The 26,420-nt window shown below is 43.0% G+C and overlaps 1 protein-coding gene across 1 annotated transcript; it reads left to right on the top strand.

Moving 5' to 3' along the window:
* Positions 1-26,420, top strand: LOC101110741 (RNA binding motif protein X-linked 2). The gene is made up of 6 exons (XM_027963298.3): positions 1-69; positions 266-381; positions 1,496-1,547; positions 5,602-5,731; positions 7,249-7,426; positions 7,897-26,420. Exons 1-6 carry the CDS (start codon positions 5-7, stop codon positions 8,430-8,432), a joined length of 1,077 nt encoding a protein of 358 aa, XP_027819099.1. The 5' UTR covers positions 1-4; the 3' UTR covers positions 8,433-26,420.

The raw sequence follows: 26,420 nt of genomic DNA, 5'->3' as shown, positions 1-26,420 counted from the left end.
GCGCATGCCTCTTGCGGCTCCTCCGAGAAGTTGCTTCCTAGGTTCTGAGCCCGCACCCGCGGAGATGAAGTAAGGCCTCAACTGTCCTCTGAGACAGGTCGGGGGAATTGGTGCCCGGGGCAGCCCACTGGGGCTGAGGTGGTAGAGCATCTGCGGGGCTGACGGGCGGGAGAGGCGGGGAGTCTAAAAAATTAGTCTCTCGGTTTTCTTCTGTTTTACCTCAGGCCGGGGCGCGCTTACATGTCCGCTTTTCCTTCCGGTTTAGCCCTTTAACTAAAGTGAAGCTGATTAATGAGCTGAATGAGCGTGAGGTCCAACTGGGGGTGGCGGAGAAGGTGTCTTGGCACAACGAGTACAAGGACAGCGCTTGGATCTTCCTGGGTGAGGCCCACGTTTTCCTCTCGTAGGGCTCCTCCTCCTCTCCTCCCCTGCTTCCTAACATTTCAGCGTTCCCGCCTTTCATTCCTCCCGAAATTCACCACCCACGTTTATTCCCTTCCGCTGTCTCTCTGTAAATACGTTTTCCTTGTCTGTTTTCTCACCATTTCTAGTTTGCTCTCTCTGCCAAGTCTGTGCTTATAATAGGTACTGCCGGCCGTTCACTGTGCTGAGAATCGTGCCACTTGGTTTCTCAGAGACCGTTATTATCATCCCCCCGTCCCTCCCCATTTACACAACTAAAGAAACAGATGCAGAGAAGTTAATGACTTCAGGTCACATAGCTTAGGAAGTGGAACAGCCAGAACTATGGCTCTCTAGAACTCATGGTCTTAGCCCCTATCTCACATTACTGCCAACTCCCTCCCCTCCTCATTCTCCTTCCCTCAGAGTTTATTTTCCTCATCTAATTATCTCCTGCCTTCTATCCGTGGCCGTATCACCATCTCTATATTCACTTTGTCTCATATGTGGTAATTTGACAATTTATTCAAAGAGGTTATTGCACCAGACATTGTATTAAGCATTTTATTTCCATTTATTTATTATAACAATTCTGTGAAGTTAGAATTGTAATATCCCCATTCTATTGATGAGTAAGGAAACATTTGCAGGGAAATTTATTTCCTATGAAATGCTTAACAATTGACTTTTAATCCTTAGTCTTTGTGAGGTGGGGTTAATATTTGCATATTTAAACTGATTTTGGACCTTAGCTGTGAATTTGCAGATAGAGAGCACATGAGTTCAAGATACGTTTTTGGAAGCCAAGTTTTGTGCTGCAAACTATCTGCTTTCTCCAGAAGATTTTGGGTGTGACGGGAGTTAGTTTGCTTAGGGGTGACCCCAGCTTTTCCACTCAAAGTTAGTCACTCCTTTTTCTGTATTACTGCTGCATTTTCTGTGTGCTTCTGTCATTGCATTAGACTAGGTTCTTTGAGGGAAGGCCCTGTTGCTTATTCTGATTTGCCTCCCAGTGCCTTGCCTACTGTATGCATGGTACGTAGTGGACACTTGGTAAGTGTTTGCTGAACTGAAATATGTTTTTCTCTTTGAGGGGGACTTCCTTATGAACTGACTGAAGGGGACATCATTTGTGTGTTCTCACAGTAAGTCACCTTTTTTTCTTCTTTTTAGTAAGTCACTTTTTTATTTCTTACCTTCTGGGTCATCAGAGTAGTTTGCTTCCATAATGCATTTTATGGCATCACAAAAGCCCATTTATTTTAACTGTAGACTGACTTGCCTCCCTGCATGAGGAGGCCTGAAGCTTCTGTTCTGGTCTAGATCAGTCCCAGGACATGGTTCTGGAGCTCTCCAGTGTGCCAAATCCAAGAAGTTGGTTGCTATAGGAGCCTGTCTTGGAGATTCTGGTCTATTTTTATTGTCTTTTCACTGAAGCCTACACTGGAACAGACTGGAACTCCTAGGAAGGTACTCTGTTGGCCCATCTTCTTGGACTCTTATAAACTAGGGGTAACTCATGATCATGGGGCCATTCTGGGCCCACACCTGTGTGGCACTGTAGGATTAGGGCAAAGCACAGAGGAACTGGGAAAAAAGCAAAAGGTTTAGGCAGTAGTTTTTTTTCGTTTTTGTTGTTTCTAGTTGAGTGTAAGGTTAGTGAGCAGAGCCAGTCTCTTTAACTGGAGACTAAGAATCACAGGCTGATGAGGGATAAGAATGAATAGGAGAATCTTATATTCTTCATTCTGCTATGGGATGATAGCAGCAGCACTAGGTGGGAGAGAGTCTTGGCAGCTCACACTAGTAGTGGCAGCTGGTGGGAGAAGGGTTGGGTACAACCCCAAAGCTACACAGAGTAGTTAGTCCATAGGTGCCAGAAGGCCTTGGCAGCTCAGAGCAGCAGAGAGCCATGACCCCTGGACTGTGGAGTCCTCAGGCAGAGAACCATGATAAAAGAGCTTGGGCAAGCAGACAGTGGCTAGCACACCCTGGCAGAGGCATTGCCATGGCAGGGAATGGTTGGACCATCTAGTGGGCAGAGGTCCCTGGCTGATTGGTTGGGCCATATATAGGACAGAAGGCTGTGGGAAAGAAATTGGGCAAGAAAAAGGCCATGGTAGAGGGCCCTGGTAGGGCCTGAGGCTGCTCTTTCCAACTCTTGGGTATTGGGAAGTTCACAGTAGGTACAGCCTATAACTTCCACCCCATTGTGGTAGCTCTGCCTAGACCAGTCTTCCACCTGGGAGCTGTTTTTGTCTTATTTGCATTGAGTGATGATCACTAGTGTGTGTGTTTATTCCAGTTCTCCACACATTGCTCTCCATGCAGATTGCCTGTGTCACTGATAACAGTGGCTTTCAAAAAATATTTTGTTTTCTGATTATCAGAGTAACGTATAGTTGTTGTAGAACATTTGGAAAAAAGAAAAAAGTACGAAGAATAAAATAAGAATGTACTTTAAGGAAAAAATATTAACATCTTTATGTATTTATTGTCTTCTTTTCAATGTTGGGCATTATTTCCAGTATTTTGCTGTTATGGATTATACTGCAGTGTACATTGTGATATATACATCTTTGTATGCCTCCCTAATAGTTTCCTTCATGACATTAATTTTTCAGTTCAGTTCAGTCTTTCAGTTGTGTCCAACTCTTTGTGACTCCATGAATCGCAGCACGCCAGGCTTCCCTGTCTATCACCAACTCCCGGAGTTCACTCAAACTCACGTCCATCGAGTCGGTGATGCCATCCAGTCATCTCATCCTCTGTCGTCCCCTTCTCCTCCTGCCCCCAATCCCTCCCAGCATCAGAGTCTTTTCCAGTGAGTCAACTCTTCGCATGAGGTGGCCAAAGTATTGGAGTTTCAGCTTTAGCATCATTCCTTCCAAAAGAACACCCAGGGCTGATCTCCTTTAGAATGGACTGGTTGGATCTGCTTGCAGTCCAAGGGACTCTGAAGAGTCTTCTCCCAACACCACAGTTCAAAAGTAAACATTGTCAAATTATTCTCTGAAAAGGTTGTATCAGTTTTCACTCTGACTGGAATGCTCATTTTCCTGAATCCTAATCAGTAATGGTTATTTTAAGAAAATATTGCCATATGACTTCTCATTATTATTTTACTTTGCCTTTATTTCATCATCAGGGTGGTTGAACATCTCTTCATAGATTTATAGGCCCTTATTCTTTTTCTTTGTAAATTTTCTATTACGATCATTTGCCTATTTTTTCCCTGTTAGTGTGTTCCACATTTTCTTACTGATTTTACAAGAGCCCTTCGTGTATTAAGGATATTAACTTATTGTTTTTAACACTTTATTGTGTATTGTATTGCTGTGGACTTATTTTTTCAATTTGATTGTTATACTACATTGCCATTATTATTATTTCTTGATGCTCAAACTGTCCCAGTTTGGTCTGTAGTTATCCTGTCAAGCCAGCTCCTATATTCTTTTTTCTTTTACTTTTTATTTTGAAATACTTGAAATAATTTCTGGGTTAAAACAGGAAAGTTATGAAATAGAATGAAGAATACCTATATCCCCTTTACTCAGAGTCCCCAGATGTTAGCATTTTATCACATTTGCTTTATTATTTCTCTCCACCTATATGCATTTTTTTTTTCTGAACCATTTGGGGGTCAATTGCAGACATGATGCACATTTACCCCTAAATTCTTCAGTGTGTATTTCCCCAAATACCAGAACATTTGACTTCAGGATAGTGATCAAATTCAGCAAATCAACACTGTTACACTGTTATCTAATCTATAGACTTTATTTGACTTCCAGTTGTTCTGATAATGTCCTTTATAGCAAAAGGAAAAAAAATGCTTTCTAGCCTTAATCTGTGATGTAAATTGCAGACATTTTCTCCTAGTTTGTCATTTGACTTTGTTTATTGTGATTTTTTTTTCTTTGCAAAATTATTATTTTTAAATTTTTATGTGTTCATTTATTCATATGTTTAAATGATCTTATGGTAACATTGACTTTTTAGGGGATGTACAGTCCTATGAGATTTTTTTTTTAATACTTGAATAGATTTGTGTAATCACCCTCACAATTATGATGGACAATTCCATCATCCCCCAAATTCCCTCATGCTGTCCCTATATAGTCTGTCCTCTAATTGCTGGAGAAGGCAATGGCACCCCACTCCAGTACTCTTGCCTGGAGAATCCCATGGATGGAGGAGCCTGGTAGGCTGCAGTCCATGGGGTTGCTGAGAGTCAGACACGACTGAGCGACTTCACTTTCACTTTTCACTTTCATGCATTGGAGAAGGAAATGGCAACCCACTCCAGTGTTCTTGCCTGGAGAATCCCAGGGATGGTGGAGCCTGGTGGGCTGCCACGTATGGGGTCACAAAGAGTTGGACAAGACTGAGCGACTAACACACACAGACACTAAGTTTTGGTATATATTCCCATTTTTGTTGTTTTCTAAATAGTCTACCATGATTTCTTTATTTTATTTCACTTTCTCTTTCATCCAGTAGTTAGCCTGGAGAATAGGTTTCAAGTTCTAGTTAGGGCATTTTTTGTTTTGAAATTATTGTTCCCAGCTGTTTTTGGAGATGATTGAGATTTACTTTGAGATCTAGTCTACAGTCAGTTTTAATATGTGTTTCATGGATTCTTGAGAAGAAACTCTTTTTGTACAATCGAATATATCTGTATATCTACTAGTCTGATGTTAATGTTTTTAACAATGTAATTGTTATTAAGTATATGTTTATTTGTAGTTATATAATTTTATATTAATTCCTCTGACTTATTTTTCTCAATTTTATGTTATGAACTCAAAGTGGTGTGTTAAAATCTCTAATAACTTTCACTCTTTGTTGCTCTTTGTATTTTTAATTAAAATTTTGGATGTGTTAATTTATGTATAAAATTTCATGACTTATGTATTAGGACCTTTTTCTGTGTAAAAGAGCCCTCTTAGTCACATTTAAATGTTTTTTTTTGGTTGGCCTTGAATTCATCTTTGATTTTAATACTACCACCCATTTTTTAAATTAGGTGTTCTTGATATATCTTTTTCTAACTTTTAATTTTTAATCTTTCTTTGTCGTCTTGTTCTCAGTGTGTCTCCTGTACAGATTATATTATTTGAATTTTGTTTTGTCATCCAATCTGAAAGTTTTTACATTTTAAATCAGTAGTGTCTTACTCTTTTATAAATTAAATAGATACGGGGAGATTGTTAACATTAATCTGGTACGAGACAAGAAGACTGGGAAATCCAAAGGATTCTGTTTCCTCTGCTATGAAGACCAGAGGAGCACAGTTCTGGCTGTTGACAATTTTAATGGGATCAAGGTGAGTATGCTTACTGAGCAGAACTTTTCCATTGTGTAGGGTTTCAGTTTCATTTCACAGCTGATGACTACAAGCTCAAGGGCAGTACTGGTCAGCTGGGTTGCAGAGCCGTGGGGACATACTGACTGGGAAATGACCCCAGGAAATAGTTCCGTTGGCTCATGACCCTGTCAACATGCATTTCTTTTCCCCATCTCTTAGCAAGCTATGTTCTCAGGAGCATAGGTACCATGACCCCCCCCCACTCCCCTTCATCTTGCACCCAACCAGGCATCTGTTTTTCACCTTTTCTTCCTCACACTCCACTCTCATTTCTGCTGTATTGGAGAGCAAAGAGACTAGCAAACACTGCTGTTTCATGCTGTCCTGTATCAGGGAATTTGGGGTTCTATAATGGTTTTGTGGCTGAGGACCTAGCCATGTATGTCTCTCATATGTCTCCATTGACTTGGCAGTACTGGGCCCTGAAAATTCTCTAGTTAAAATCTGATGACAAAGTCTATGAAAGTAACTCATTCTGAAGGTTTCTGTCCTCTCTTCTCTCTCCTCCACCCTTGTAAGTGAGACAGGGTGAGTGATGACATGAGAGTGAGACATGAAAAGGGGATGGGGCAAGTCAGGGCTATCTGTGCCCCACATGCTCCCTGTGCTCATTTAGGAAAAGCACTGCCACTGAATGAGCATTGTCACAGGTTGGAGGGGTAACTCTTGACTTGGAGAATTTGTCACTGATTGCACCAGCAGTGAAGGAACTCACCATAAAAGGTGACTTTATTCCACCTTTTATGGTGGAATGGGATAGGTGAAAGTACTCAGGCTTAGGGGTAAGAGCAAAAACTTGCTCTTGAATGGAACAGTAAAAGCCATACATTTCAAATTTCTGATGGCATTGCCTATAGAATAAGTCTGTATCTGCCCGAATGTTTTTGTTTTAAGTGAGGGTTTAATTTTTTGTTGTTCACCTGGAGAGTTGTGATTCGCAGTGATAGTATCAGCATGAGCCAGTGGTTCCAGTATGGTCGGGGTGGAGTAAGGAGTGAGGGCTTAAGAGAAAAGAAAGTAGTCCTTTCTAGATTCCTTACCCTCTCCCAGCTATTGTTCTGTTTTGGCCTCATCCAGTTGTGTTGAGAAAGCAGCTGTAGTGTTGAGCTGAATTTTAGGAATTCCCTTTAGCTTCCAGGCTTTTTCACAGTGTGTTTCACTGTAAATTAATGTTACAGATGGAAGGTAATTCGTGTTTCTGCATCTAAACTTTTGCAGTTTTCCATGCTGCTTATGCTTTGGGGCAGTACTTCCTGGCTCTTTTCACTTCATGGCACACTCATAGCATGGAGCTATTTATATAGAACTCTGGGATAAACTGATGAGGCTCCCAGGGTCTCCAGCTGCCCCAGGCTCTACCTGACTGCCCCAGGGCTGAGCGAATGTGTAGGGATGTGTGCTGTGACACATCAGTGGAGCAGGTCTGCTTTGGAGATTTTCTGAGAAACAGAATTAGCATTGCCTGTCTGTGTTAGATCAAAGGAAGAACTATCCGAGTGGATCATGTATCTAACTATCGACTTCCTGAGGACTCAGAAGAAATGGATGAGGTGACCAGAGAGCTGCAGGAGAGGGGCTGTGGGACTCATACTCCTCCACCAAGTTCATCTGAGGGCTCTGAAGATGACAAACCCACCAAAAAACACAAAAAAGGTAAATGGTTAAGGCCTATGAGAAGATTCTGGGTAAGCTTAATGTTTGCTCTTCTTAGCCTTCACTGAGAGTTGGTAGTCAGTTCTCAAGTGTGAATGGGGCAGGTGTTTGGGGCAGGTGTGGTTAACCTTACTTTAACTGGGAAAGAAGAAATATCAGCAGAAAACTAATGCTGTGGGCTAAATTCTGGCCACCAAAATGCATATGTTGAAGTCCTGACCCTCTGGTACCTAACAATGTGACTGTTTGGAGGTAGGGTCTTGAGAGAGAGAATTAAGAGCTGGAGTTGCCTTATACAGCAACCTGACATATTAAGGGTAACAGACATCCACCTTGGATTCTTGGAGGCACTTTTCTAGAAGTAGAGACCGTGAGTGTTTCACGCTGTTGCCAAGCATGCTTTCCTTTTGTATATCCTCCATCTTTTCCATCTTCTTTTTCTTACTGATTGTGCCCCCCTTTTCCTCCAGACAAAAAGGAAAAAAAGAAAAAAAAGAAAGACAAAGAGAAGACTGGCCAGGAGGTACAGGCAGAGCAGCCGGCCTCCTCTTCATTGCCCAGAAGCAAGATGATAAAGGAAAAGGATGACCCTGACTCTAAAAAGAACAGTGGCAAGCACTCAGAGAAGGCAGAGAAGGGTCAGAAGTCGGAGTCCAGGGAGGTGCGGAAGTCCCACCCCAGTTCCCCTGAGGTCAGGACGACCTGCCATGGTGGAACGGAGGGCCGAGAGAGGGAGCCAAGAAAGGAGAAGTCCAAGCACGAACACAAGTCATCAAGCAGGAGGGAAGAGAGAGAAGACAGGCACAGGGAGAGAGACAGGGGTCGAAGCTCAGACATACACTCCAGACGGCATGACGGGCGCTCTGAGGGGCAGCATGACAGGCGCTCTGAGGGGCGTAGTCACAGGAGTAGAAGTAGGAGCCGAGATAAATCTCACCGGCACAAAAGGTCCCAGCACTCCCGAGACGGGGAGTCCTCTAATCCCAGGGAGCGCAGGCATCACTGATACCTCAGCCTGTTCAGCCATTCAGCATGGTAGAATTAAAAATGAACTGTATTTTTCAAATACAATGAAATTCAGTTGTTATTTTAGTATATTTACATGTAAAGTCTCTGAGAATGAATTCTTTTGAACGCTTGAGTATAATAATCATCAAGAGAGCTGTAGTTTTTAACAGTTAAATGTCCTGGATTTTTGAGCAGAATCCACTGTCCCTGGGAATATACTTGGTACTTTTGGTACTTACCAGAGCATGTACCTAAATCTGTGTTTATAAATATGGCCATTGAATTCATGACCCCAATTTATGATGAAATGGGCCAGAAGGGGAAATACCAGACAGTTCTAGAATTCCAGTCTTTGTGCTACATGTTAAGAACCTTTCCAGTTGGCAGCTATAACCACTGAGCAGAGAAGTGTGGCTTAACTAGATTCAGACAGGTTGCTATGAATGTGATAAGGATTCTTAACATCAGCCTGCTCCTTCCTTATTTTTGCTTGACTGCCCCCTGTTTTTTGAAACTGTAGACATCTTTTTTCAATTTTGTTGTTTTTGTTTTGGTTGATTTGTCTACATTTTTTTCCTTATAACTTATTTATTTTATTGAGAAGAAATTCACATGAAATTAACCATTTAAACATATTTATTTTTAAATTTAAGGATAATTGCTTTATAGAATTCTGTTTTCTGTCAAACATCAGCATGAATCAGCCATAGGTGTACATATGTGCCCTCCCTCTTGAGCCTCCCATCTCCCTCCCCATCCCACCCCTCTAGGTTGATACAGAGCCCCTCTGAGTTCCCTGAGACGTAACAGTAAATTCCCATTGGCTATCTATTTTACGTATGTTATTGAAAGTTTCCATGTTACTCTCCATACATCTCACCCTCTCCTCCCCTCTCGCTGTGTCCATAAGTCTGTTTTCTGTTTCTCCATGTCTCCCTTGCAAATTCATCAGTACCATCTTTCTAGATTCTGTATATATGCGTTAGTATACAATATTTATCTTGAAATTGACCATTTTAAAGGGAACATTCAGTGCAGTTTGGTACATTGACAGTGTTATAAAACCACCAACCATATCTAGTTCCAAAATATTTTCATCACCCCAGAATGAAACCCTGTATACCCATTAAGCAGCTCCTCCCCATCCCCTTGTCCTCTTTGTCCCTGGCAACTACCAATCTGCTTTCCGTTTCCGTAGATTTACCTATTCTGGACATTTCACGTAAGTAGAATTGTACATGTGGCCTTTTGTGTTTGATGCCTTTCACTTAGTATAATATTTTTGAGGTGCATCCATATTGTATCAGTGAAAATGTTACTCAGTCGTGTCCAACTCTTTGTGATCCCATGGACTGTAGCCTTCCAGGCTCCTCTGTCCATGGAATTCTCCAGGCAAGAATACTGGAGTGGGCAGCCATTCCCTTCTTCAGACACCTCATTCATTTTTATGGATAATGTCCCATTGTATGGATATTCCATGTTTTGTTTGCCACTCCTGAGTGGCTAGACATGTGGGTTGTTTCCACCTTTTGGCTAGCCAGGTGTACCAGCCTGCTTCTGTGCTTAGTCTGCTTTTCAAGTAGCTGTTCTTGGTGAGGTGGGAACACTTTGTCAGCTCCACTGTATATCTGTCTGGTCTGATGGGTAGTTCTTTCTCATTTTGAGATTCTTTTTATTTATTTATTTTATTCTACTTATTTAATCAATCCTTTATGAATTTGATAGGAACAGTCCACAAAACCTTAATACCTCTGCTGAATTATTAAAATGGAATTTCTGACACTGTAAAACAGAGGACTAGAGCTTTAATAGTGAATGTGCTAAGTTAAATCAACTGATGTGTTTGTATGGGTCCTAGATGAGATGTGCACCTAGATTGGTGGTTGGGATGTCCATGAAGGAGAGTGGGGAGGGAGCTGGTGGAGATTGGGAAAGCTGTCAGACTGATGTATGTCTAACTTCTGGAGAAAAAAGGGAGGGAAAGAAGGAAGTTACATAGGAAAAGTCTTAAGACTGCAGTGGAGCTCTAAGACTATTTCAGCAAGACCAGTGGTGAGCCCTTGATCAAGAGTCCACCTGTCAGAGGAGTCCCAGTAGATGAGCCTTGGTAAACAGGCATCCTTGCTGCTGGACCTCCATCAGCCATCGTGACCACTCTGCTCATGTCCATCGTGCCAGTTGTGTAGTAACTAACGAAGGCCCCTGCATCTGGCTGAGTCATCGTGTCTGCCTGGTGGTCCAGTGCCTCTTCCATAACAGATGGTTTCTGGTGGTGGTTAACATATGATGCAGAAATCGTCACACTTTGCATGCTCCCATGTGTCAGTCCACAGCCTTTGCATCAGATCGCCTTGTCTCTGATCTTCCAGCCCTTTTCCTTCCAGGCTTCCAATTGGATGGTCAAGCCATTGGCCACTTCCAGGAGTCTTACGTGTTCAATAAACGGTCTCACTTTGGGCCAATTTTTCCACACCAAGTCAAGTGCCCTGCTTGTTGTTCCATCCACTGGAAAAATGTTCCTTCTCCCCTGTGAATATATCTGCTATTACATAGATACCACCCATCTTCATTTTGTACTTAGATATTGAGTGCTGGCCCATCTGTAAACCAGGCTCAAGCTGTTTCCTCCTTCAGCTGGTCATACAGGCATCCCCATATGGCCATAGGTGCAGAGTTACCAGAGAGCCTACCACCGTCTGCATCATTCAGGGTTTAACAGCAGCCCTGACGTACTGTATCTCCATGGAATATGTATTTGATTTATGTATCGATTAGGGCTTTTTCAGAGAAATAGGGTATACATATATGTATGTGTGTATATATATATATATCTATCTACATATGCCATATATATCTTGCATCCAGTATTCAAATGTCTGGCTATTCTTGCCCCAGTGTACATACACCCAAATGAGTGGCTTTAGGTCCCTTCATTAGTTAGTGCTGGGAGAAGCATTACATGGCATTGTCCTTCCTTCTAAGGGCCCAGCTACCTCTTCTAGATCTGAGGATGGGCTGATGTCTGGAAATTGAGCAAGTAATATGGACATTTTATTGGGGAGAACCGCCCTTGGCCCCCTGTTTCTCCACTTTTGCCTTTTTCAGCTTGTATATCTTGAGTGATAACCCTTGGTGGCTCTCTGTATTGCTTCTAGGGACACCATGGTCCATTTGCGCCATTTCCAGGAGTCCATGTGGGTGAAGCCCGCCAGGCTGCCCTTCTGACCTTGAGGTTCACTTTAGTATTTGTGTCTTCCTGGCTTCTGGTGGATAAGCACCGCTCAGTTCAGTTCAGTTCAGTTACTCAGTCATGTCTGACTCTTTGCAACCCCGTGGACTGAAGCACACCAGGCTTCCCTGTCTATCACCAACTGGAGCTTGCTCAAACTCATGTCCATCGAGTCAGTGAAGCCATCCAACCATCTCATCCTCTGTTGCCCCCTTCTCCTCCCGCCGTCAATCTTTTCCAGCATCAAGGGCCTTTTCTAATGAGTCAGCTCTTTGCATCAGGTGGCCACAGTATTGGAGCCTCAGCTTCAGCATCAGTCCTTCCAACACTATTCAGAATTGATTTCCTTTAGGATTGACTGATTTGATCTTGCAGTCCAGGGGACTCTCAAGAGTCTTCTCCACCACCACAGTTCAAAAGTATCAATTCTTCGGCACTTCCTAGGTTTTTATTACTGTGGGGCCCCAGCTCTGTGATCTCTTACTGCCACCCCTGGCCTGCAGAGGCCACCTCTGAACCTAATGACACTGGTGCCCCTCTCACCAGTGTGTGCCTCGGTGAGTGGGATATCCTCTGGACCCTGCTATGGAATACTACCCTCTGTTGAGGTTTCTTACCTCATGTAATCTCCTCTCCAGGATACCTACTCCCCTTGGCCTCTTCATTCCTTCCTTGGTCCTTTTCCAGGGCAGCTCAGGTGTTTCTACTTTGCTTAGTGGTGGCCAGCACTTTCTCCAGTCCTCTGTGAGCCACCTCAGTGGAAGCTGCTCAGCCCCTGCAGTTCTTGCCTGGGGGTTAAATTCTGTATGTATGTGTGTGCGTGTGCTCAGTCACTACAGTCGTGTCTTGAGTCTGCAGCCCTATAGACTGTGGCCCGCCAGGCTCCTCTGACAGTGGGCTTGTCCAGGCAAGAATACTGGAGTGGGTTGCTGTGCCCTCCTCCAGGGGATCTTCCCCACCCAGGGATCGAACGTGCATCTCCTGTGTCTCCTGCATTGCAGCTGGATTCTTTTACCACTGAGCCACTTGGGAAGCCCTCTCAATCCTATATGCTGAGTTCTAAGTCTGAATTCTTGCTTTTCTGATTCTTGATACAGCACCCTTGAAAACCAAACCCAGTGTTCCCATGGCTCCTGTCAGTACCTGCCAGTTAATTCTTGCAGCTTTTTGGTAGGCCTAGCACTTCCCTAGCCAGATAATGCTGGAATTTAATCCTGGATAGCAGTTTGGTAACCAGGAAAGAGGCTGGACACAGCTCCTGGGTGGGGGGGCACTGCGTGTCTGGTCAGGGGAGCAGCCTCTAGCATCTTCCAGCACAGGGTGTGCAAGCCCTTGTTTGGAAAGAATGGCCCCCTTTGCATACTGAGAGCTGGGTGGGGGTGTCTCCAGAGCCACCACCTTCAGGTGAGTCTAACCAGATCTTCCTACCCCACGTTTCAGGGTCCCAAGGATTTTCCAACCATAGGAAGTCATGTGGCCCTGACTGCAGCAAAGCCAACCTGCTATATGTTGAATATTGAGTAATCTCCCTGGAGTTCTGCAACTCTTACGGCTTCTTTGTTGCTCTGCTGCATCCACTCCTCCGCTGCAGGAACTGAGGGCCTCTTTGGAAGCTCCTGGAGGCCCTCTAGCTCTCACACATACTCTTTACTTACTAACAGTCATCCATTTCTCATTACCTTGCTACAGGGCATCGGTACACTTAATAGTATCCAGCCATTTCCACTGTCTTTGTAGGCCTTCCTTATTCCTCCATTTTTAAAAGTCTGATTCACCACATCTGGCAGCCTGTTTTCTCAGTTTTCACACATGATCTCCAGAGAAATCTGTAGCAGTTGGGTCCTCAAGGCCTGGGACTGTCCGTGCCCCACATCCCCTCAGGACAGTGTCCATTCTGCCCACCAGGCAGTGACTGAAGCAGTCCCAGGCCCCATCTTACACAGCCTGTTCTCTTGGACCACTGCTGGCACCATCTGTGATAATTCAGCTTCTCTGAGAAGCAGGGGCCAAGATGGGATTAAACACATAAGAGATTTATCAGGGTAAAGGCCTATGAGGGAGAATGCGGAGGGAGTCGGGAGAGCTGTGGGACTCGATGCAGGTCTCTAACCCGGGTGGAGAGAGGGAAGGAAGGAAAGGTGGAGAGGAAGATTCTTAACCAGGTGGTGCAACTCTAAGGACATTTTGCGAAGCAAATGCGTCTTTCAGGACAGGCAGTCCACCATGGGCCGTGAGCATCTGCACATTCTTGGCATCCATGGGCCCTGAACATCTGCACATTCTTGGTGAGGTTCTTGAAAGCACAGTTTACCTGCTTCTTGATGCTGAACCATTTCTGTAGGGCAAAGTGACCATAGTATGACTACTGTTCAACCGCTCGCTTCCCAGGGGAAGGAGCACTGGTTTGTTTGTTCATTGCTCGGAATGTCCTGGGCCCTTGACCATGGGTTCCTCAGCAGTGATGCAACCCGCCACATAGGTAGCATGTCTTTGAGCCCACTAAATTGCCCCTTGGGGGACTGGCAGAACTCCACTGATACCCATGCTTTTTGCCAGTAAAGTATTATTATCTTGTTCTGCCCCATGAAGTCTGTCTACTTTGCATGTGTAACGTGGGATCAGGTTGACCTGCCATCCTTTGTGAGGATGGGCTTCTTCCCTGACAGCATCCCTGCCCAGTCACCTGTAGGGGAAGTCCTGTGTCTTGCAGGAATAACCAATCTTAGCATCTCTGCTACACTCTGCCATTGGCTGAGAGTAGCCCATGAGAAATTTGGCCTTGGTGAAAATGCAGCGATGATGGAAAGTGCAGCAGCATTGCGATTCAGAGCTCAATAGCTGTGGCAGTCAGTCACTTACGCTCCCTAGAGTCAGAGATCTGAGAGGTGCAAATACACCCTGCTCTATGCCCAGCTGAGAACAACCAGCTGGCTATTGGTTTTAGTTGATCTTTGGCAACAACGAATGTTTACTGGTTCCTTTCATGGGTTCACTCACAGTGACCTCAAAGCTGAACAGCCAGTGAATAAAGTGCTCATTAAGAACAATTTTTACTTCTTGGCATATCAGTATTTCTTTCATGTGGCCTAATTAACACCCTAGTCTGTCTCTTTCCTTCCTCTAACCTACTGGAATGTGTACCTCATAAGTATCTATCTTGGCAGTTTATGGACTCAGTGGACCCTAAATTGGAAGTGATCCTTATCTAGTACAGGAGATGTTCTGTAAACATGTTTTGAAGCTTTTTGAAAGGAATAGCCTGGTCATTGTCTAAATGGTAGTCTAATGAGGTGTAAAGTGCTGTGCACTATGCTGTTGAGACCAAACAATAAAGTCAAACATTTGCTGATAGCTTTCATCTGAAAAGGTAAGCTTAGAAGACATGTTTGGGTGTGACTATTTGCACTGAAATGATTTAACCTAGTATCTTTCCTTTACTAAATAGGTGGCCCCTGATTTCTGCAAGTATTACTGGGAACTCCATCATAAAATGAATGATAAGAACAGATCATTTTTTCCAGTTGGAAATAATAATTATATCTGTGATAAGCATTTGTTATTCTTTAAGTATCGGCTTCCCTGGTGGCTCAGTGGTAAAGAGTCCGCGTGCAGTGTACGAGGTGCAAGTTTGATCCCTGTATCAGGAATATCCCCTGGATGAGGGCATGGAAACCCACTCCTGTATTCTTGCCTAGATAATTCCATGGACAGAGGAGCCTAGCAGGCTACAGTCCATTGGGTTGTAAAGAGTTGGACACAAATGAAGCAAGTTAGCATGCGTGCAAACTAAGTATGACCAATAGCATGTTGTCAAAGACACACTGGTCCCTAGATGAATCATTAAAAATACTGAAATTATGTGCTGGGTCCTAAAAGGGCAAAACCATATGACACAGGTTACTCTAAAATATATGCTTGTCACCTAGCTATATAGCTATTGTATATTTAATGCCAATATACTTTCTATGATGAACATCAGTCAAAAATTTGGTTACCTTTTGCCAGCTTAGAATTTAGAAGAGCACCTTGGGGTTGATTGAAGATGACCTACTATCTTTACAGAAGTTGTTTGAAAAAATCTGAACTAATGCTTTGTTTTTCTACGCCTCATAAGAAACTGAGGCATTTGGTATTATCCACCTTAGGCTAGGTTTAGAATTGGCATAAGAATTGATGTTGGAGATGGTTGTGATGATGTTTCCTCAAGAGAAGCATTTGTGGACTTCCCTGGTGGCTCAGAGGGTAAAGCAGCTGTCTACAATACGGGAGACCTGGGTTCAAGCCCTGGGTTGGGAAGATCCCCTGGAGAAGAAAATGGCAATCCACTCCAGTACTATTGCCTGGAAAATCCCATGGACAGAGGAGCCTGGCAGGCTGCAGTCTATGGGGTCGCAAAGAGTCAGACACGATGAGCGACTTCACTTCAACAGCAGCAAAAAAAAAAAAAAAAGTCCTTCATGATTATTTAGATCTCTTAAGTTCTTTGAATTTTTATTAGTATATCATATGATTGCCAAATCATAAAGTATACTGTGTAATTGTTATCAGTGTGACATCTTTTTTTTTTTTCCTCTAGCCTTCCCTGGTGGTTGTAGGAAACCCTGGGGTCTCCTTGGGTCTGTGGCCGCCTTCTGGCCCTTCTAGTTCACGTCCTGCTTGCTTGGCAGGCCCGATTGGGCCCCTTGGAACACGTCCACACCACGAGAGGGGAGGGGAGGGGCACTGACACCTCCCCTCCCAGCGACCCTGTGTGGGGAGGCCCGAACAGAGCCTTATTTTGTGCTCACATCTTATTTGTGTCCTGGTTTTACTTATTTCATATCTGCATTTCTTTGTGTGTGTATTTTCACTATCCTTGTCATTTTTCAGTGCCTGTATAGCATTCTTTCCTGATAATACACACCAGTGTCCCACTAGGATTGTTTTAATTTTTCCTCATAATTAATAGTAATGCTATGTACATTTTTATATGCTTTTACATTTTTTTCACTTTATATTATTCCCTTGGGCCAAATTTACCTAAATGTAGTTACCAGGTCCAAAAGTATAGCTGGAACCATAACTCACCTTATTGTTAGACTGCTTTTCAGAAAAATCAAATTTGTAGGATTGTCACCACTGTAGAGTTCAAATGTTTCCCTACATCTGGGCAACACTGGATTTTTATCATTTTATTCCTTTTTTCTTCTCTGAAAGATATATTGTGATACATTTGGGTTATTCTAATTTGCATTTTATTTCACTGCATTGTTACTTTTAGTGCTTTCACTTTTAAAAAATATTTAAATGGTTCTCTCTCTAAGGACTGTAGTTACCAGCTCATACATTCTTAATGTATTTTGGCCAGCAGACTTTGAAGAGCTATGGTAGGCACCTTTCCTCCCATTCTGGTGCTCACCTTTTGACATTTAGTTCATAGACAAAAGAGCATTTTAAAAAATGACTGACTTTATCTGAGACTATGAATGCAGTGATATTAGGACATAGCAGCTGTCAGATGGCATGCACGCATTCTCTCCTTCCATTCTCACCTCCCTCTTCCTCTCTGTTTTCTGCCTTTTTTGAGGGAGGATATTAGACTTCTTGCTAAAGTCATATGAAAATACACTTGTTATCCAAAGCCTATCTCTGAGAAGGATAGTGGTCCCATTGGTAATAGAGATTGCCTTGGGAGAGGTGAACCAGGCCAACAGCTGGGAGAGGAGAGGGAAACTTTTCACTGTTGCTTTTATAACTTTTGATTTCCAAACTGGATTGCTGTTACTTTAAAAAAATTATTTTTTGGTATTACTTTTGTGTTGTTGTTGATATATTTTTATTTATTTTTTAATTTAAATTTATCTATTTTAATTGGAGGCTAATTACAATATTGTATTGGTTCTGCCACACATGAACATGAAAACAAAGGCTTATGTAAGATCAGTGCTTGTCATTATTGTGGATCTTTAAAAGCTAACTTTAAAACCTGTGCTGCTGCGTGCGATAAACTTCAGTATGTAAGGGCAGAAAATGAGATGAAGGCAGTGCAATTTAGGTATATGTGATATTTGGGCAGAACTGCCTGCCATTCTATTTACTAAACATCACTTAACATAACATTTCTGGACTATAGGTACAGCATAAAGGAAACTGACTTTCATAGAAATACTTCCCTTGGGCATTAGTATAAGGCTGAGACCTTCCACTGACCTACATTCCTGGATAAAGCTGGGGTATGAGAATGACTACTGAGTGATCTTCTTCATGTGTTTCTGTCTCATGGAAGCCGTTTCTAGCCAAGCACTGCTTGAGGCCAGCTGGCAGATGCAGGTTCCAATTTTCTGTTGTGAATCCCTGACTTTGGTGTTCTCCATGGGGCTTATCCTTTCTCCATCAATTGAGTCTTGACAGGTGCAGCGGCACAAATATGACTGGAAACCATGAGCTCCTCTCTGGCCACACTGGTGGTGCATGTCTCTTAAAGGGACCAAGAGGATGCCTGGAGGCTTCAAAGCCCCCTGAGGAGTTAGATCTCTAGATGTCTTTGTTTGAGGATAGACTTTGGAAGTGAACTTTCAGGGAATCCTTCAACCTAATTGGAATTGGCTGTTGTCCCTGAGGCCTTGTACCGATTAGACTTGTGCTGTCTGATAAGGGAACCACTAGCTATATGTGGCTATTTAAACTGAAATAAAATGGAAAGACTGGGTTCCCCAGTCATGCTAGTGACAATAGCCACATGGGGCTGGTGCCTCCTGTACCAAACTGAGCAGATACAGACCGTTTCCATTATGGTAGAATGTCCTATGGGCCAGAGCTAAATTGTTCAGGCATGGCAGCAGTGTACGCAGGTGTGTGGCCTGAGGGGATCACCTTCCTGGTGCCGTCAAGGCCTCCCTAATCCTAACGGTCCTTTGAGGATTGTCTGAATTCCAGTTCCTCCAGCAAATGTATCCTGACCACTCCAACCCACAGTGATGACTCCCTTTGAACACCTAGGGTGCCTGAAAGATGTGATGACACGTTGTTTTATTGATATCACACTTTTGCTTTGAAGTTAGTTCTCATCTTCCCAGCAAGGCTGCAGGGCCCTCAAGAGCAGAGCTTCAACCCCACACTGCCTGCTAGATGCATCTATATGTGACACAAAACTTCTCTTTTCATCGCAAAATGCTTGTCAGAAGCATTTATCAAAACCCTCCTTTTCTCCAACTGCCTTTTTATGCTTTCTTTGCTCTTATTTTCAATAGTTACAAGAATCAATGTGTAGGACACAATGTCAGCTTTAACAACCATTTATTTTTTGAGGAAGGTCAACATGCTTATTATTGGGTATTACAGTCTCACTTTCTGTCTTGGTGAGGGGGTGAGGGTGAGGAAGGTTTCAGAACACTGGTGTTAGATCTTGAAAACACTTTGGAGAAAGTTGATATCTTCCTCATCATTTCAGACCCCTGTCTAGAGGAAGTATGGGGCTTTTCAAAGTCTGTGAACAACCAAAGGAGAAATGTGATCAGTTACCAGGCTTTCCAATTGCTGTCAGGCCCTGGGGAGTGACCATTTAGGATTCAGAAATAAGTAGTTATGTAATAGCTTTTGTTTTTAAAAGTGCTTTCGCAAAGAGTATTTTGCTCCTTCTGACAGCCTTGGGAAGAAAGCAGGAGAAACCCAGTGAGATCAGATGCCTTGTCTAAGGTCACATGGGTAGCCTGATGAGCTAATTTCACACAAGAAGGTTAACTTTCAACTCTTAACAGTACTGGTGTCCGTTTCAAAATGTCCAGGCAAAAGCAGCTGTGCACTACAAAAGGCTATCATTTCTCACTGTTTGGGTGTATTTTCAGTTGTCTGATCCCAACTGATCTGTTTGTTGTGTGAGCTATACAGGACTTGTGTGGCCAATAAAAGTCTCCATTTGGACTCATTGTTCTATACCACTTGTCTTGTGCAAAGGGCTCTTAAAGCATCTAATAGTTTATCTTAACAAAATAATTGTTGTATCTGTAAGGACAGAAATGAGCATTTATCTTTGTTGCTGATGCATTGTGACAAGATGTCATAAAAAGACACAGGGCAATAAAGCACATACCTTCTTATTTCTAGTAAAAGACATGGTTCTCCTAGACTTCTTGCAAATCCTCAGTTTTTCTCTTTAGCAATATAACCTTAGGAACCTCAAGGATCTATGATTAAAACTGAGGTAGCAGATAGCAAATTTAACCCCAAATAAACGGGGGAGGGGTAATAGTTTGGCTCTTCAGATCAATAATGCAGTACTGGAATGTGCTGATAGTTTAAACAAAATAAGAACAACCAAGAAATTAAAAGGAAAAAGCCAAAATTTGCAAAGGTAAAGACTTGAATGGAGAGATCTCTTCTGAAAAAGTAAGAAAAAGAGTTAGTTACAGAATTCAAGCATATACTGCAAGGCCACATTCTGAAAATCTCGAGGGGAAGAATAAAGCTTTGTTTTTGCAATTTGCGGGTCTTGTTAAAAATGTAGATTCCTGGTCACCATTTCCAGGTCTCCTTCAAGACACCCTTCTGCTGCTGCTTTTTTTTTTTTTTTTTTCCTTCTGCTGCTTTGATCTGCTTTGTGGGCAGCACCATGGACTTCACTTGGTTGGTACTGGTCACTCTGAAGAGAGAAATGTACCTGGGTGTTTATGGCCATGACACATGCCAAGGGCTAGGGAATGACACATCGTACCATGAACGGATTTTGATTCCCCCAAAATCCTGTTTGGGAAAAAATAAGCTGTAATGAGCCTGTCTTGGTCCAGAAGCCCCCTCTTTTTTGGTGGGTTTTCCTAAGCAGGTATCATTGTAATTTCAAATTCAATGTAAACTGTCCTCTGTGGGGAGCTTTACTACTTTGAGCACCTTAGCACAGGGTGAGCCATTTCTGTATTTCTTCCTCCAAAAGCCCTTATCAGAGCAAAACTATGTTATCTGAACTGTTTCTCAGTGAATTCCTCTAATGTGTGGAATGTAGGGGTTGGGAGGAGGTGTCCCCATCAAAATGAAGTCACAGAAGAATGTGATTTTACTCTTTGACTGGACATGCTACTTGGAAACCTAGATGGGATCTTTTCTACTTATCACTAAACTCTGCAGGCAGTTCTTGGTCATTGCTTGGTTCTGAGATGTGGCCCCTATTTGGCAGGAAAAAGAATATGGGATAGAGCCTCAAGACCTGTGATGTTTGAGCCCTGGCTCAGCCACCTGCTGGCTGTGCCACCTCAGGCAGGTCATTCGCCTCTATTTTCTCCTCTTTGAGAGACAACTTCAAGACTTGCAAGGAAGCATGGTATGATAAGCTTTAGTGACTGTTACCTTGTCAATATAATGGAAATGATGCTTCACAGGGTGGATGTGAGAAAAGCACTTAGCAGAATGCCTGGTACATGGCTGGTCCCTAATAAATGTTACTCCCAGTACCTGTCACCCGTTTGCTGTGAGGTTTAAATCAGATAACTGCATAATAACCTGCAAATTGCAATCTACATACATACTAAGGGAGAAGGAAATGGCAACCCACTCCAGTATCCTTGCCTGGAGAATCCCATGGACAAAGGAGCCTGGAGGGCTACAATCCATGGGGTCGCAAAGAGTCAGACACGACTGAGCGACTCACATACACACACACACATACATACTAAGTCATATTTCATCCTCGTATTGCTGGTGGGTAGGTGTGCTGCAAGGCAAGAGCCATTCAATGTGATGGGCAAGGGGGGTGAATGATCAAAACTCCTATGTTCAAAATGACATAACTGAGAGCTTCATTCTAAAATTATAAATTTGTTCTACCTGAAGTGTCATCGTTTGAGGAATATTGGCTGGTCAGGTCACTTCTGCGTTGATAAGAGGGTGAGAAACTGCCAAGACAAAGGTGCAATACTAGCTTAAGCCTCTGCCCTTTGATGGACAGGAAACACTAGAAACCCTGAAGGGAGCACAACCATTGTGGCATCGCACATAGAAATCTCAGGGCCCCTCAGTCTCAAAGAATTATCTTCTGGGACTTGGTTATTCCTAGGCATGACTTCTCATAATTCTTGCTAATTAGGACACCCAGGATTGGCGCCAGACTCAGACAAGGGCTGCAGCTGGCGGATAATTTCAAGGGCTTACGTGTCCCAGGTCACAAAACAATGTCAGCCATCCTGGAGCTTGGAACAAATAGAACATTTTTGATCCTTCTCGGAGCAAAGATAATGATAGTGGAGGTCTTAAGAGAAGAGGAGACAAGGGGAGGTCCATTTTACTACTCCAATCTTTGAAATAATTCTTAACCATTGTGAGGTCTGGAGCAAGAAGGTGGTAGTATGAGGTTGCAGCAGCCTGGAGGGGGCAGAGCGGAGATGGTGGCTCAGGTGCTGGCTTTGCTCTGTGGACCTTCCTCACCCACTGGAATGCAGAAGCAGCAGGGTCCCAGAAGGGCCTGCAATAGGCTGGGGGAGGTGGCTGGGCTAGGTGTGCCATGGTAAGGGCGGGCAAAAAGGATGGGGCAAATCAAAGGCAAGATGAGAGAAGCATGAGAGATGAGAGAAGCTCTCCACGCCAACACCTATTGTTGGTATGGAGAACAGAGTATTATGGTGAAAGTTTTGGATTTGAGGCAGTTTATGGATTAAGATACTGAGGATAGGATACATAAAGGGATAAACTGGGACAGAACAATCTAAGGGACTGGTTCTTAACGTTGGCTGCACAGCACAACCATCTGGAGAAATATTACAAATAGGCGTGCTTGGACCCTGCCCCAAATGAACAGGAATCCCTGAGGCTGGGGCAAGCATTGTTCTCTTTTCTAAGTTGCCTAGGTGACTTTAGCATGAAGTGAGGTTGAGAATTCCTTATCTAAAGGAAGGAGGGGAAGGGGCAGATGCTACTAAATGGCCAGACACAAGTCCGTTAACTCAGTGGTTCTTAACACTGCCTGTTCATCAAAATCACCCAGGGCCCAGGCTGCAACCCAGACCAACTGAATCCGAATCTTTTGGGATGGGACGCTGGGCGTCAGTTGTTAAAGTTGATTCCAGGGTGCAGCCAGGGTTGAGAACCTCTGTGTAACAGTTCCCACACAGGGCTGTCCATCAGCTTCATGTGGGTAGGAGTTGAGGCATTCCTGACTTAGTTGAAATTTGACTCTGATGGTGCTAAGGCTGTTGTTCTGACAAGACAAGCCCTTGCTGTCATGAAACTTATACTCAAGTGAATCCTCTGCCAGAGGATGAGGGCAGGAATATTTGACAGCTTTGTTTACTTCTGAATCTCTAGCCCTTGGCACATAGTAGGCACTTGATAAATGTTGAATAAATGACTAAATGGTGTGGAGAAAATAACGCAGGATAAGGGGGATGGTTTGTGTTTATGTGTGTGTATACACATGCTGGGGGATGGTTAAAGTGAACCAAGAGTAAAGCAAAAATAATACAAAACAGGAGGATCTAGGAGGATCTGTAGTTTCAGTCTCCTCAGAGACTTCCTAAGAGGGCTTTAGGTGGAGGGAATTTCCTGGGATCACACTAAGGAGTGGCCCAGATTTTTGGAAAGCTGCCTAAGAAGGGTACCCTGCAAAGCAGATGGAGCCAGCATTCATTTCCCTCAGCTAGCACCCCTTCCTCTTGGAAGCATCTGTTCCCTCGCTGCCCCCACCAGGCCCTCCAGTTCCAGGGACTCACTCCTTGTGTGCCATTGTTCTCAGGTGCTAAGGGGCTTACTCTATGCACTTAACTCGGGGACAGTAACTTCAACCAGGGGTTGGCCCCTACTGGGAGTGCTTCCTGAGGCCCCCTCAAGGCACACTACCACACCCTTACAAGGCACTCCCTCATTTCTGTCGGGGTTCCACTGGTTAACACTGAGGGGAGCCAGTGAAAAATATTTACCTTAAGACTGTTCAAATTCTCCAAACATGGACATTCAAGACTTTCTGTGACCAAAACACAATATTGGAAAACAGTTATTTCTGAGACATGTATACATTTTGGCACAAAAATAACCTCAATAATTTCATCAGAGAATCGCAGAAACTAGGCAAGCAGAAGAAACCGAAAGAGGTGAGATCCTCAAATTCTGGGCACAGGTCTTGGGGAAGATGCCTCTAACATGCCAAGCTCATCCCATCTAGGGTCCCTTGCACTTACTGGACTCTGTATGTGGGACCCTCTGCTTCCAGATCTTGTGGTCACTTCCTTCCCGTTATTAAGATCTGATGTTTCTAGACTTCTTGGACCAAACTAATCTAGCCAGTCATTCTATATCACTTGGGCTCTTCTTTATTATTTTTTTTCATATTCATTCATGAATTTCACAAATATGTACTGAGTATCTACTCTGTGCTTCTTTTGTAGACACGTGGGGATACAGTGAACAGAGAAAAATCCCTGCCCTCATGGAACTAACATTCTAGGGAAGGGAGAGAGTCAATAAACAATTTTTTTAAAAAAGCTTTCAGATGGTACAAATGCTAGGGATAAAATTAAAGCAGGGAGTGCTGGGGTGGCATTGGGGTTTCAGTTTTAAAGAAAAGTGATCAGGGAATTTTTGACTTCGAATATAATATTTCAGCAAAGATCTGAAGAAGATAAATGTTCATGTGGCTGGAGTGGAGTGATTAAGAGGGATCATAAAGAGAGGTGGTCAGACAGGTCACCAGGAGGGGGGAGTGGAATCCAGACCATGTGTGGCCTTGTAAGCCATTGTAAAGACCCTGGCTTTTATCCTGGGTGAAATGGGAAGTACTTATTCCTATCAAAAATTATTGGGTTTATGTGCTGTACTCAGTTGCTCAGTCCTGTCCAACTCTTCACCACCCCAGAGGAAGCCCTATTTTGTTTATATCCCCTTCCCAATTAGAAGGAGGTGAAGACTTTGTCTCTCATTCGCAGCTGTATCTTCACGACTTAGAACAGTGTCCAGCCCGAAGAAAGTGCTCAGTGACTCTGTTGAATGTGAATGAATGCATGAACTGGACAGGTGCAATATTAAATATTACCACAGGATACCTATGTCTAAGCATGACTCATTGTAGTGAAGTTGAAGAAAACAATGACATTGAATTCAGATTTAGGAGACTTGGGATCTATATTCTGACTGACAGTATGACCTTGGACAAGTCACTTCCCTACCCTGAACCTCAGTCTCTTCAGCTGTAAAATAAGGTTATACTAGCTACTTTCTGGCTCTGACAGCTTATGATTCCATAATACAGGAAACACACCAGTGATGTATCATCCTCTGACGATGACCTGTTTATGGGATTCTGGCAACTTACTTCCATTCTATGATTCATCTTTTAATGAATGTTATTCCCACTCTCAAATGGAGAGGATATATTTCTTGAGTAACTTCTTGAGTGGGTGCAGGCTTGAAACAACCAAGGCCAACTCCAGCTCTGTAGTTGGAGTTTTCAGGCCATCTTTACAGTAAACATGATACCCCTACCTCAGTGCTGTCCCATTGTTAGAGCCACATTGATCCTTTGAGCTTTAAAAGAATAGAGGACCAAACTCAACTCATAAATAATGAGTCAGTTTTAACAGAGACAGAATTAAAGTGGGGTCCACCCTAGCCAGGATTTAATTTAAGCAAATAAATGTAGTTTTAATTTTTAGCTTTAAAAGCTTTTAAATATATTTTACTAGGGCTAACCTAGTTATACAAAGCAAGCATACATTCTTAAAGAGATGATTAAATCCTAGTAGCATGGGCTGTAGTCTACATATAGATGTCATAAACCTTTATTTCCTGGATATTTCCCACTGGATCATGGTAACTGTAAACTTATAGTCACACTACATACTTTTCACCACAATTATTAATGGAATCTTACTAGTGTTTCAGAAAAAGCAAACTAGTTCATCACACTAATTGGTTAACTGACTCAGTATTCCTCCAATTTAGATCAGCCTACTGGAAAACTCAGTATTCATCAATGCGATGAACAAACTCTTTAAATACAATCTAATTTAAAGGAAGAAAAGAAATCAATCCAACGTTCTGTAACCTTGGCACTTGGATCTGTGGAACGCTCATCATCAAAACTAAAGAAAAGATACAAGACATTTCATTTTCTTTGTATTTTATATGTAGGAATGAATAATGATTAATGAATAATAATGACTGTTAAAGAACCATCTGTCCAAGTCTTTATTTATATAGATGCAAACCTGGTATGGTATGTCTGTGAGTTCTCAAAATAAAAATGACAGCTACATTGACTTTGGTTTTATATGTTCCCACTTGTCTTATGCAATGATACCAATAGTTGAGATTTGCCTGCAATGCTAATTATGTATGTTAAGACAAGCGTGAGTGGAGATAAAGCCAGTGGTGGGCCAGGAGTGGATGTCCTAAAATGGCATCGGGTCAAAAAGAAACCTTAATTTCATGGTGCCAGGTGGAAAAGGATATAGTTGGAACAGGGTGGATTTTCTTCCTTGTACCCTATTTCTCCCATGATACGAAGTGCTACTGTTCTGAACTTATGGTTACCAGCGGGGAGGGTGGGGTGAAGGGATGGTTAGGGAGTTTGGGATGGACATGTACACACTGCTGTATTTAAAACAGATAACCAACAAGGATGTACTGTATAGCACAGGGAACTCTGCTCAATGTTATGTGGCAGCCTGGATGGGAAGGGAGTTTGGGGGAGAATGGATACATGTATATGTATGGCTGAGTCCCTTTGCTGTCTACCTGAAACTACTACAACATTGTTCATTGGTGATACCCCAATATAAAATAAAAAGTTTTAAAACATAAAAA

Source organism: Ovis aries, chromosome X (genome assembly GCF_016772045.2).
Source record: "Ovis aries strain OAR_USU_Benz2616 breed Rambouillet chromosome X, ARS-UI_Ramb_v3.0, whole genome shotgun sequence".
Lineage (NCBI taxonomy): Eukaryota > Metazoa > Chordata > Mammalia > Artiodactyla > Bovidae > Ovis > Ovis aries.
This window is presented reverse-complemented; position numbering and strand designations above follow the sequence as displayed.

What these genes read in the sequence shown, in the direction of transcription:
- LOC101110741 (XM_027963298.3), top strand. Translation starts at nt 5, where the DNA reads ATGCCTCTTGCGGCTCCTCCGAGAAGTTGCTTCCTAGGTTCTGAGCCC. An exon ending in CCCGCACCCGCGGAGATGAA is followed by an intron (nt 70 to 265) that starts GTAAGGCCTCAA and finishes CTTCCGGTTTAG; the next exon opens with CCCTTTAACTAAAGTGAAGC. An exon ending in ATCATTTGTGTGTTCTCACA is followed by an intron (nt 1,548 to 5,601) that starts GTAAGTCACCTT and finishes TAAATTAAATAG; the next exon opens with ATACGGGGAGATTGTTAACA.